General features: G+C 35.0%; 1 protein-coding gene across 1 annotated transcript in view; it reads left to right on the top strand.

The window, feature by feature from the left end:
* Positions 1-12,662, top strand: part of CCDC73 (coiled-coil domain containing 73) — a 47,808-nt gene that overhangs the window by 19,356 nt on the left and 15,790 nt on the right. Inside the window, 5 exon segments of the mRNA XM_079310189.1 lie at positions 80-215; positions 1,271-1,350; positions 6,417-6,545; positions 6,915-6,974; positions 9,407-9,511. Of these exon segments, the coding sequence (XP_079166315.1) occupies positions 80-215; positions 1,271-1,350; positions 6,417-6,545; positions 6,915-6,974; positions 9,407-9,511 (510 nt within the window).

The following is a 12,662-nucleotide window of genomic DNA, read 5'->3' as shown; positions in this document are numbered from 1 at the left end:
CATTTATGCTGTTACAGTCAAAAGCACTTGCAGAGCTATTACTGTCATTAAATGGGTATTTCATTCACGTTCCTAACAGGATCAAAAGTTGCAGATGCACTTAACAGCAAAAGAAGAGCATCATAAGAAGCTGAATGAAGTTGAGAGGTGCTATGCTACTATTGCATCTCGGTTTGGAGTTGTAAAAGGTGTTCATGGCAAACTAGAGCACAGTGGTATGTATGCCTCAAATGTCCCCCAGCACTTGGGCTTGCAGAGCTCTCACAGCAATGAGATGGAGCTCCCCCATGCCAAGTATCAAATATCTTGGTAGGTTCCTCAGTGCTCTTTGCTGATCCACTGCTACAGTCATGTATGTGACCACACAGGAAATTATACTGGGGAACTATCAAACAAAAAAACCTTCTTCAGTTACTGAATCTTACCAAAATTTTAGTTTCTGCTTGAAACTAGGTTTTTTTTCAAATCTAATTTGAATAAACTGGTAACATATTCTATGTATATTTGTGGTATTTCAATACCTCAACTTATTTGTTGTATTCAATTATAAACATTTTAAATCCAGAACATTACTGGACACTACTAAGCAATGTCTGCTGATTGTACTTCAAAGCTAGAGAGTGAGCACATTACTTTTGTTGAAAAATAGGAGAAAGTTTTACCAGTTTTGGCCTGCTTGTTTTTCTGGGGAATTTTCCTATGTTATATCAGAAGATAGCAGTTACATTCATCAGTATTTTAATTTTTAAGCACATATTCAAAACTGCAAAACTTCTTATTGTGCAGTGAGGCTGTTGTCCATCATTCCCCATGGTGGACCTCTGATGTTTTTCTGTCTTTCATGGCTTGTATGCACATAACTCTGCATCTATTAACTCAGTTATTATTTTGTTCTGTGACTCATTGTGTTCTGTGTTTGTCTGAAAATAATAAAACTCATCAGAAAATTACAAGCAAAGCTTTAAAAAATAAAACCAAGATTAAAAGTCCTACTAAAATGACATCATAAGACACTAAAAATTAAATTACAGTTTAAAAAGGCAAGCCATCATACAGAAAAGTCTTAAGTCATTGAGGTATACACAACTTGTACTACCTGGTTTAATCCTCCAGTGTGGTATCAAAATACACAGAAAATGTGGTTGAATCATATTTTCAGTTCTAGGTTTGCTTTTTGAAATAAATTATATGCACATATATTGCAGTTATAAATCAAATATCCATTCAAATGTGAAATTATTTGTTAACATGCTTTAACTTTTATTTAAAGTGCAGGAAGCCATACAGCACAATAAGAAACTAGCATCAGTGAATAAAAGACAAGAGAATGAAATAAATAATCTGAAGGAAGTAAGTACAGTGCACATTTCTGAATGGAGAATGATCCTTGTGGGTCCCTTCCAACTCAGAATATTCTGTGATTCTTTGGGCCTTCAAAAGCTGCTGAGGTATTAATAGAAGTAGTGGACAAGCAGCAGAACTGTTTTTCATTCTATGACTAATGGCTAAATTAACTTCCACAGACACTTCAGTTAGAACTGGAGCAGCTCTGGGAATTTTCTGTATCCTGTGAATTTGTATTTACCTCTCCAGTGTCCTCCTTATTTCTTGCTAGTTATTAGTAACCTCTCTGCTTCCTGTGCTGTGCTGCCATCTCTTCTCCATCTGGTGAGGAAGGTTTTCAGTTTAGTCAGAGGTACAATATGAGGAGCAGTTGCCATGGAAGTGAGCCGGCAGCTTGAACATGGGATAAACTGTGTAACTGAATCTCTGAGGTGGAGAGTTTTGTGACAAGGCAGCTGAGACATCAGATTATGGTGATTCTATTTGCAAGGAAGTTGTCACTAAGCTCTTTTCTATTCAGAAACTCCTCTTTGCCAAGTACATGTTTGAGCTGCACTCTGGAACATAGGTAATAGTGGGAAAAATAACATTATTTTTCCTTTGAGCTGTTTTTTAAGAGCTGACAAGAGAAAAACAAAAGGATGCTCATAAGTTAGAATTGTTCCAGACCACATCTTTTTTTTATATCTCCTTATCTTTTTATTTTCCTTCTTTTAATTTTTATTCTCCTTTAGATTCTGTAATGATTTTATGTAGGGATCAAATGCATGATTATCTCAATTTCTTGGCCTCATGTTAATCCCCAGTTTCCAGATGATTATTTTGAATTAACGTGGAATCTTTGCCAAGTTTGTGAATGTTTTTGAAAACAAAAAAGGACAGGGGAAGAAGGGACTATGACCATTTTATATTTTGGGTAATATTGATTTAAAAAATGGATGCTTACCTGTTTACCTTTCTTTGCCTGAAAAATGGGATTTGGATTTACAGTAGAACTTGGAAATTCTCCCTGATTCTATTGTTGTTTCTTTTCTTCTTAAAAGCATGTAGCCTTTTATTGTTAAAGTTCTTTGGAGTATGACTCCACTAGAAGTCAGACTTAAAATTTAATTTTATCTTGAAATATAGACATTTTGAGAATTTTTTTAAAAAATTTGTTTCTTTAGCAATTTACTTATTTTTTGCATTTATTGCATGGAGATATTCCAGCCACAGTAAAAACTAATCAGTAATTAAATTTGGATTTTTTCTAGTTAGATACTAGAATATAAAATACCAAACCTCAGTGTCAAAAAGTTCAAGTTTTGAAGTGATCAAAGATTTCAGAACTCTTTCCATCATAAAAGCAGACTGAAATCTGCAGCAGTAGTAAAGCAGAACACTCTGTGGAGAAATTCTCAAATTAATTTCTGTATCACAGTTAGGTCTTACAGTATTTAAAAATGTTTATTTAGCTACATAATTAATGCATAATCAAGTGCAGCATATCTTTATTGTAGTATATTGCAAATAAAAAACTGAGGAGTTTTAGAAATATTTCAGCATCACAGTAAATTGGATTTGTTGCTTTTGGTGAGAAACAAAATAAAATGAATTACTTAATGTTCTCTGAGGGTAAGTAATTTGAAAGGTAAGAAAAGAAATGTTTAAGAAAATTTTACATAGTGATGTTTTTGAGTAACATAAGTGTGAGAGAGAAATTGAGATTTATGTACTCCAGCAATCAAACATATTTGATCCATTCTTTTTTTCAGCTGTACTCTTGATTCTTAAGGTCATGAAGGGTTATGAATTTTAAATAAAATACTGTTAGATAAGCAGAAAGAGGGGGCCAACTGAAACTTAATCCAGCTTCCTTAGTTCAGCAGGAAATGCCTTAATTGTAGTTATTTCTGAATTTCTTACTGATTTCTAGTATTTGACCATCCTATTCTGAACAATCTGAGCTGGGATATTTAGAAGAGTTTTGAAAAGAGATTACCAGGCTGTTTTCACTTGCTTAATAAAGTGAAAGAAGTCATGATATCAACAGCATAATGTGGGACAACTTCTAAAGCTGGTTTTATCTGCTTTGGAGACTTGACTGACCTCTAACAGTTCTGACAACTTCTGGGTTCAGACTTCTTTCCTCTGCAGCTTCAGTGCTGGAATGGGAATGACTATCCATGGTACTAAAATCTTAATTTGGTTGTCAGCTCTTATCACAGCCATTACTTTCACTCAGACCTGGATGATCTCACACATTTGTTCTTAATGGGAATGTGAAGTCAGTGAATGCTATTTAACATTTTTGGGTAAAAATAAACCAATCTCCAATTTTAATGAAATTACAAGTGTGTTATGAGGATGTTAAATATGTACAACAGTAAACTTGAATGAAATTGAGGTCTGCTCTGCACAGATTTACTCTTCTGGGGTTTCAGAAAAGAAATATTATTTAACAAGGTTGTAATTTTCTCTTGACATTGCCTGCTTCAAGTCTTAAATTTTAATGTAATGGATTGTGGCAAAATTTCCTTTCAGTAACATTTGTTTTAGGCCTTGAACATTTTGATATTCAGTGTGGTAGGATTCTTTTCAACCACTGTGAAAATGCTTGCATTGATATGTGCTCAAGAAAAAGGTTTCTGTTTCATTCTGTTGCTTAAAAAACAACTCTTGCTGTTCAAGACCCACAATATTACAAGAGGCTTGCAGCAGTCTAGGAAGAGAGCAAACAGATACAGGTTTAATTTAGAATACAGGTAAAGTTTTCATAGGGTATCAGTCTTGGGAAGTGGTTATATCTGCCTGTGCTGGCTGCTTTTCCACCACTTCTTTATGCTGGGACATGTATTTGTGTAGCCTCAAGGGAGAGTGGAATTAATACTTTGTATTGAACAAAACTAGATTTTACCAAAGAAACCCAAAAACCTTAAAAACACCTCAGAACACCCCAAAAAACCCAACCAAAAAAGTGGAAGTTCTAGCCTACACCAGCTTGGAGAAGGAAAACAGGTTTGAGGGGTAGAACTGGGATTTTGGGAGACTCTTGACTTACACGGGCATGAAGTGTTTTTGAAGTCATGTCCCTGAGCAGTGGCTGCTAGCAACAGATCAAGAGAATAGTTTAAAGCCTTATCATTCTCTCTCAGCACATCCCAGAACTGATAAAATTATTTTCCACATTCAACTTATTTTATAGATTTTTTAACACTGCTTGTGATTTTAATAATGAGAGAAAGCTACTAGGAAAAAAAAAGCAAAAACTCTGGGGTGACAATTTCAGAGTACAAGAAAATATATGTATGTAGAAAATTATTTTTAAAATCCTTTTTGCAGCTACAAGCCTTTTGAGTTCACTCAGCATAAAAATCTTTGCCATTATTTTAGGTGGTTTCATTTGTGTTTTTTTTCTTTTGGGAGTTTGTGTTGGGTTCTGATTGGTTTTTGTTTTTGTTTTTCCTGCCTATAGCATTGCTTTAGCAGGTTTGAGTTATTAGCACCCACCTGCCATTACAAAGAAGAAAATACAGTCATCTTTTCTACTTCAAGGGCGTGATTGACTTATGTGACTTGTGCTTTCCCCATGACAAAATGAGTTTTTTCTGCACACTCTAAAGCCTGAGTTTTGGAAAACACCTGGCATCAGAGCATGGCAGGACTTGCACCTGCTGGTGTGGCACCAGCCTGTGAGCTGAGCTCTCTGTCCCCTTCATCTGCTGCTCTGTGCAGGCTGGCACTTTCACAGAGTCAGAGCTGCTTGCACCTTCTGCCACTTGACAGCAGGAGCTCTCCTTGCATGGCTCATTACAGAGCCTTCCAGTAAAAGCTGTGCAATGAGATATGTCTTTATTGCAAAAGAGAGGGGAAACCTAACTAGCTTATAGAATAGAATAATTGTAAAGAATGCTGGCTTTCAGTTCTGTAACTGATTCTGCAAGTACACCTAGGACTTACTAGATCGCCTTGGATTTATTTATGGCTAAAATACGTGAGAAATAAGGCCTCTAGCAAAAAATGATTTATTTAAAAGTGCTACCTACAGTTGTATTTTCCATAAAACTTTGTGAATTTCAGCTACAACATAATCTTTCTTTCTCCTTTTGTACTGTTCTATGATTTTGTCCAGAACAGTTAAACCACTGGCCTGTGATAATTCAGTCTGCGATAACCCAAATTCCAATTTTGTGAAGAAAAGTTAAACAGACCAAACTCAGTTGCTAGATAAAACTATGACCATTCTGAATGCTTGGTTCAGCCCGATGGCATCATGGAGAATTCCTGATGCTATCTGTGAGCAGCATTCATAACCTCTGCTATTTGTCTGAGTAAACGTCAGAGCGCTCAAGGAGAGAGAGATATTAAACAGACTACCTTGCACCAGGATGGGAGGGGAGGGGGAGAGCAGGGCACAATATTTATGGCTCCAGGAACTGTAAGTTGTAATTTAATGAGATCAAAGAGTTTGCTGTTTATTTGCTGCACTAGGAGCTCTGAATAAACTGGTTACAAAACAGATACAAAAAAAAAAAAAAAAAGCTGCAGGATATTTAAAAGAGGATAAAGACTATAAAATCAAAGGCATCATGTTGTAGAACCTTCTAATATAAATTAATTTAGCATTCTCTTGAGATTAAGTAATTAATGTTTCAGGAAAAGCAAAGATCCTCCAAATTTATAGCCAGTTCCTGTTTTTACCAGATAATCACTGTTCTCCCTTTTTCCCCTCCTCGTTCCCAAGAACCTACACAGTAATTCCTATTGTATATATGGGTAAAGAATGTTTTACCAATACCAACTCAATGTCCACTTCTAATATACCTGTTGGAAGAGAAAATAACAAAATGACTTCAAACAGAGTAAAATTGCCACAATAACATTCTACCTGTGAAAATAAACTTTTAGTCACGTGTGACTAGTTTGAAGTTTACTAAGTCAGTCTTACATTTCAGTATCTCTAATTTATTCTGTTGTTTCCATACATTATTTCCAAGTTAGAGCATGACCAGAATAGTTTAAAAGATTTGTCTCTGTTTTGAATTGCAATGCCTATACTGGATGAACTATTTATACAAGTTTCCTGTGTTAAGGAACTGAAGAAAGTAACTACAGACTTGATAAGGTCCAAGGTCAACTCTCAGTACAGGGTGGGAGAAGAAAACATCAATCTTGCAGTGAAGGAAAAACAGTTTCAAGAACTGCAACAGAAAATCAGAATGGTATTTTGGATTTTAAACAAATAAAAGTTTTGGTGAATATTTTCTGGTTTTTGTTCAGCACATATGCTGGCAGTGATCTCTGATGGATACAGATTAGGGATTCTTTTCTGCAGATTAGGGATTCTTTTCTACTATATTGCATGTACAATATAATTAAACTATTTCCACTCTAACCTTTTTGAGAGAAATAAATGTGCTATGAATATCAGCATAATTTCACAACAAAAAAAAATTGAATAAGAAGACATTAAAATAATGTATTATTTCTTTAAATAGCCTCATCACTGTGTCACAGCAATGCAATATTGTTAAAGAAAATAGTAATTTTAAATGCCTTTTGTTATTCCTCACGCTCCTTCCTTTTTTAAGGAAACAGCAGTCAGTAAAAAAGTTCAAGAAGAAAACACTCACATTAAAGAAGAAAAGCTGGTGAGTTGTTAATGCAGCTTTGCTATTTAAAAATCACTTAAGAATTTAGGTGCTGTACTTAGGTTTCTTATTATACTAAGCTATAAAAACTAGTTAATTTCCATTGTTTCCACTTCAGAGATATTTTATACTGGCATAGGTGGTATCTTACTGCTCAGGATTTAGAAAAAGTATTACCAGAACAAGTGCATTGTTTGACACTTTATTCCAAGTCTTACATTTTGTCTTTGAATTCAGATGGGAGAAATTTGGCATTCCCATGAACCATTTGCCTTTATGGGGGTTCAGTATAAACAAGCAATAAGGCTGGCATAACATGTTGGCTGTGCTGCTTTCTGGTTGCCAACAATTTATTCTAACATTGCTGGCATTGCAATCAGGTAAAATGGGAAAAATGTGTCAGAGGAAATGATGTTCCATTCACACAGAACATAAACATTTAGATTATTAAGCAACACCTTTAGATTCCTGAACAGAGTTATGACTGTCTTCTTGGTAATTCAGGTATGTTCCAGAAAAAAAATTAAAAAAAAAATACTATGGAGTCAAGTATCAAATGTAGAGAAAAAAAATTTTGCTCCCTGTAATAATAACATAATGCACTGCTGTGCAGAGCATTAAGCCTGAAAAGGGTGGTTGGTTTTTTTTTTTTCCTTTTCTTGAACAGTTGCAGAATTTTCCCTCTGCAGTTCACAAAAGGGAACAGGTCAGAGAAGTGTATCACTCTTGGTGCCAGGGAGGGACAAAAGCAGTATCTTGCTGGCATGCCCACACAGCACTCACCCAGCAGCACTCTTCCAATTTCTAAAAGCTGTTTGCATTTCTTCTAAAAAAAACTTGCCAATAAACACACAGAAAAAAGTGAGAGACATGCTCAGGCCTCATTACTCTCCCAGCCCTGAAAGCACTAAAAGCATTTCTACAGAGATGCAGGGAGCATAATTTGTGTGCTATTTGCTATGTGTTATCTAAGAGAAGGATTCTGCTCTGTGTCCCTCTCTTGTTCTGTGTGAATTGCTAGGGTTTGTTTGGTGGGTTAGTTTGAACACATGGAGGGGTTTGGTAGAGTCTGGGGATGCCTCTAATGCAGAGATGAGCTTCATGTTTCCTCCAAGTGCTTGGGTTAGAAGGCAGGGATTTCTGTGTTGTGGAGCACTAATAATTCACCTCAATTAACTGAAATGTTGGCTTCAGTGGCTCTGCAACCTACATTGCAGCTGATTTGTACTAAACTGTATCAGAGAAGCAGTCTGGTCTATTTGAGAGAAAACTGTTCTAGATTTAAAAGATGTGGCACTGCTACTGACCTGTTGGGTGACACTGGCCAAGCCACTCCACAGCTCTGCAGTTCAGTGTAAACTTGAACTAAAAATAAATTAGCTTCAGTGAAAAAATATTATTTATACAGCGTGAAAAGGAATGAGAGTACACTAAAATATTAATTTTATTTTTATTAGATAGCTGGATCTGTGTATCCAGTATAATCAAAACTAGAATAACTTGAAAATAGTTTGCAAGTATGTCAAAGGACTTTGCTTTAATAATATGTTCCTCTCTCAATGTATTTTGAAGCAATTGAGCACATTTAAGATTCCTTTCTGCCTGAAACTCTTGGTTTTTTTCTAGACAGGTCTTCTTTAGTAACTGTTGTAAGTGGCTTTGAGAGGGTGTTGATTGGCTTGTCTGGGTCGTTCACTCTGGCTTTGAAACTTTGGTAAAGTGTTCCATAGAAAATGGCTCAGTTTCCTCCAGACTGCAGCACATTTCATGGCAGCACCCATGGCACCTTCATCAGCTCAAACCAGCTCACTTTGGGTGGCTCTTTTTTTACAACTTCCCCTTCATGAAGTAATAATGCAATCTTGAGGAAGGTACCACAAAAGTTCAGACCCTGACAGTAAAATATGGTATTTGCACTGTATGATGCAAAGTTAATGGGTGGTAGTTCACATCTACTAGGATTTAATTCAGAAGATACAGAATAATTCCATTAATGGAATAATTTGTTTTGGATTTTCCATATTTTTCAGACTTGTGATATGATAAGGTTAAATGATTCTGATTGTCCTGAACTGAAATCACAACAGGGTTGGATTTGATGTATTTTATCCAGATTTGCACTGAAGAATGTATAAAGATTGGGTGGATTTCATTTTAATTATAGGAAAATTCTCTGAAAAAGAATGTTATAGTAATTTAAAATAATGTTAACTAACTTCTCCAAGGTAAAAGGTTAGAAAAAATGAGTGTTGTTCTGATTTCTCCCTACAGATTTTCCCCAATGTTGAGGTTCAAGTACCTTTTTTACAGACATGATTTTGTAAACACTGACAGAATGAAAATAAATTCATATAAAAGACATAATTATCTAATATTTAAACTCCAGAAACAAAATGTTACTCAATATATTCTTTTCTGTTTGTATTAATAAGGAAATTCTCAGCTCTCTACAGTGTGTGCAGGAGCTGCTTCAGCGAATAACACAAGCAAATGTTAGAATGGAAAGTGAATTAAATGCACTGAAAGAAGACTATCAGGTCAGATTTTTCTTGATTAGACAAGCTGTTACTATCTGTTATGTATTTTTAAAGTCCAGGGCTGTTAAAGACATCTGTGTGCCTTTCAGAACTTTTGACCTCCCTTCCATTGCTCCCTCAGCTCCTCAACTGTCAGCACCAGCCTTGAAGCACAGGCTGTGCTTTCCCTCTTCTCTCCCTGAAGTAAATCATGATTGCCATTCTCAGCAGCCATTTCTAGAGGGCAAAACTAACAGCAACAGGGTTGCTTCCAACTACTGAAATTAAATTATCTTTGGCTTTTGTTTCTTGTAATTTTCAAATAGGTACACATTTCTGGGCAGCATTTTAAATTTGAGATCTTCATTCATAGCTGGAGCTTGTTCTCAGTTTTATTAAAGGAGAGTCCCTAAGAAAGAGCATCTTTAGCCCTTTCTTGTTGTGTTTTCTGGTGTCATGTTTATGCTAGAGGTGGGAAGTAGTCATGCTGGAGAGTGTGGAGTTGCAGCACTCCTCAGTTCCTCTTTGTCTTGGGTTAGGGCACATTTAGGGAGGAAACTTTTGAAGTGGTCCCTTTAGAAGCAAATTTAAATGGCCTCTCCTCCCACGAGTTCAGGAAACATAAATTTCCTTTGAGAAAAGAGGAAAAAATGGCATATTTATCAAGCAAAGTACTCACAAACATGAAAAAATTATTAAAAATTAAAATTCTCAAATTTCTGAAGAGATGGCAAATTCAGAAGTCTTTCTGTAGTTCAGAGTCCTTTTTGTGGGTGTGTCTTGGTTTTTTTCTCAGTCTCTCTAATTTCAAATTGAACTTCCAGTGTGGATGAATACTTTTGTTTCTAAATAAATGCTTCTATGCTAATTTGAAATTATTCACTTCCCCTAAGACTTTACTCTTAACAGGTGTAAGTCTGCCTTCTTCACAATATAGACATAGGACTTCTGGTTTTTTTGAAACAAGTAAGGTTGAAGGTGAGCTATGTTCTCCATCAGAAAGTGGCTAAAATCTCCCTAGGACTTAAAGCATCTTCAATATTTTTACAAAGGTTAACTGAACAACCCTTTGGCTGTAGAATTGCCTAAAGTAGAATGATTTTCTGTAGCTTCTGTTATTTGTATATTGGGTCCAGTGAAATAGCTGGGTTACTTGCTATTCCTGCAATCCTGGTTTTTATTAAAGTAAGAAGGTAATGTGCTTTTTATTTTTATTTCTTAAGATAGTTAGAATTGCTTTGTAGATTAAAACAGAGGCTGAAGACAATTCATATATAACCTTACTGATGATTTTCATGATACAAGGACCCTTTAGTCCTTTATGTCAGGACTATTGAACAGCAAGTGTATTTTAAAGTGCTTTTTTCTTGATAGCATTTCTGAGCTTTGTTTCCCCTCTCAGATAAAGTTTATAGTATGCCTTAAAGCTCCAGCTAAAACAGTAAATGGTATCTGTGAATCTTCTCTTTGAAGACTGCACATAAATGTCTACAAGTATGGCTTGTTTTCTTCTTGTTAAGGTATGAATGGAGGACAAGTCTGTGTTTTGCAGCCTGTGCAGACCAAAAATTGATTTCTGGTCGCAATTATACTGATTCTGATTTGGATCTCTTTATATTAGACATTGGGAAGGTATTACTGTTTTCTGTTGTTCTGACTATAGTAACAAACACCCCTGGTCATCAAAGCTTCAGTGTAGTCCTCAAAGGTGACTTCAGGCATAAATACAATAAGATAATAATAATAATATTCCAAGGAATGAGACAATATTAGCTTATTTTTTTGCATTTTGTAAAAACATCAAATGGAATTTATAAAATAGGGAGTTGAATATGAAACTTTAGGTAAAAAATTAAATTCTTTAACAGATGACAGAATACTTGAAAATGTAAGGAATTCAGGTATTCCCTGTCTGTACAACTGGCTTTAACATGTGATCAGTTCCATACATCTGCTACTTCTGATATTGTGCCCTAAGAGTTGTGCTGTGAATAATTATAATAATCCATCACCAAAGAGGTTGCATTTCAGGTGTATGTAAAAGCATCCTTGGAGTTAAGCACAGCTTCATCAAAGAGAGGAGGTCTTGCACTCCTGGTTTATACAACTGGATGAAAGATACTACATCAGAGTGGGATTATTCAGACAATGTATTGCTGAACTGTTCCATTTTTTTGAAATACATAATCTGTCAAGGAAGATCCATTGTATTCTTATGCACAACTTTTCCCATGTGCACAAAAATGCAAAGTGTTAAAGATTTCCTAGTGTTAGTACCTGTAAAATACAATTTTATTAACACTGTAGCTAAATGAACATAGGCATTTTGAAATTGGTGCTAGGTGAATCAAAAAGTGGAGTCATTTTTGGTTAAAAGATTTAGTAAAGAGGAATTGGTTTGAAGTATTGCCTCCATAACATTTTTCACATGGACTTTTAAAGAAGCTCAGTGAAATAATAAATATATATTTGGTCATACAGCTACATGCTTAACGTTATGCTTACATTATCAAATATATTTGTGTCATCTATATAGCAGGTAATGGAATGCAGTGAGTCTTACCTTCCATATTGTTTGCTATAAAAATATGACAGGATAAAAATTTCAAGAGTACCTGAAATGAGTATGAACTTGCTGTTGATTTACACAAGACTCTCTTAATTTAGTACAGGAAAGCTGAAAGAGTTAACCAAAAACATTTCAAGTACAGTTATGGTAGTATAAAACTTAATATTACTGATATTTCAATGCACTCCTATTTCAGTGACCTAATAAAAATAAATTAAAGCATAATCAGATATATGCTTCATGTTGCAATAGACACATTTTAGAATGTAAAGACTGTATAGTTTAGAAGAGAGGTTAATAAAGAATTTAGGACAGAAAAACTGATTATATATTTTTTTTTCTGTCAGTATACAATAGTTTTTAAGTACAGTGGCTCTGGATTATGCTACATTTCATATCTCTCATCTCTGGACTTTATATTACTTTTTCAGCACATTAAAACTTATGCAGTGAAACTGAATAATGGCAAGTGTTTTTATACCCTTTTATAGCCATTTCTTTTTTCATAACCTCCCCCTGTTTCCTGTTAGCTAAACTATAAGCACCTTTCTGTTAATTTATGAAAATTATTGTTGAGATAGCACATTATCACTGATCTGTATG

This window comes from Erithacus rubecula, assembly GCF_903797595.1.
Source record: "Erithacus rubecula genome assembly, chromosome: 6".
Taxonomy (NCBI): Eukaryota; Metazoa; Chordata; class Aves; order Passeriformes; family Muscicapidae; genus Erithacus; species Erithacus rubecula.
This window is presented reverse-complemented; position numbering and strand designations above follow the sequence as displayed.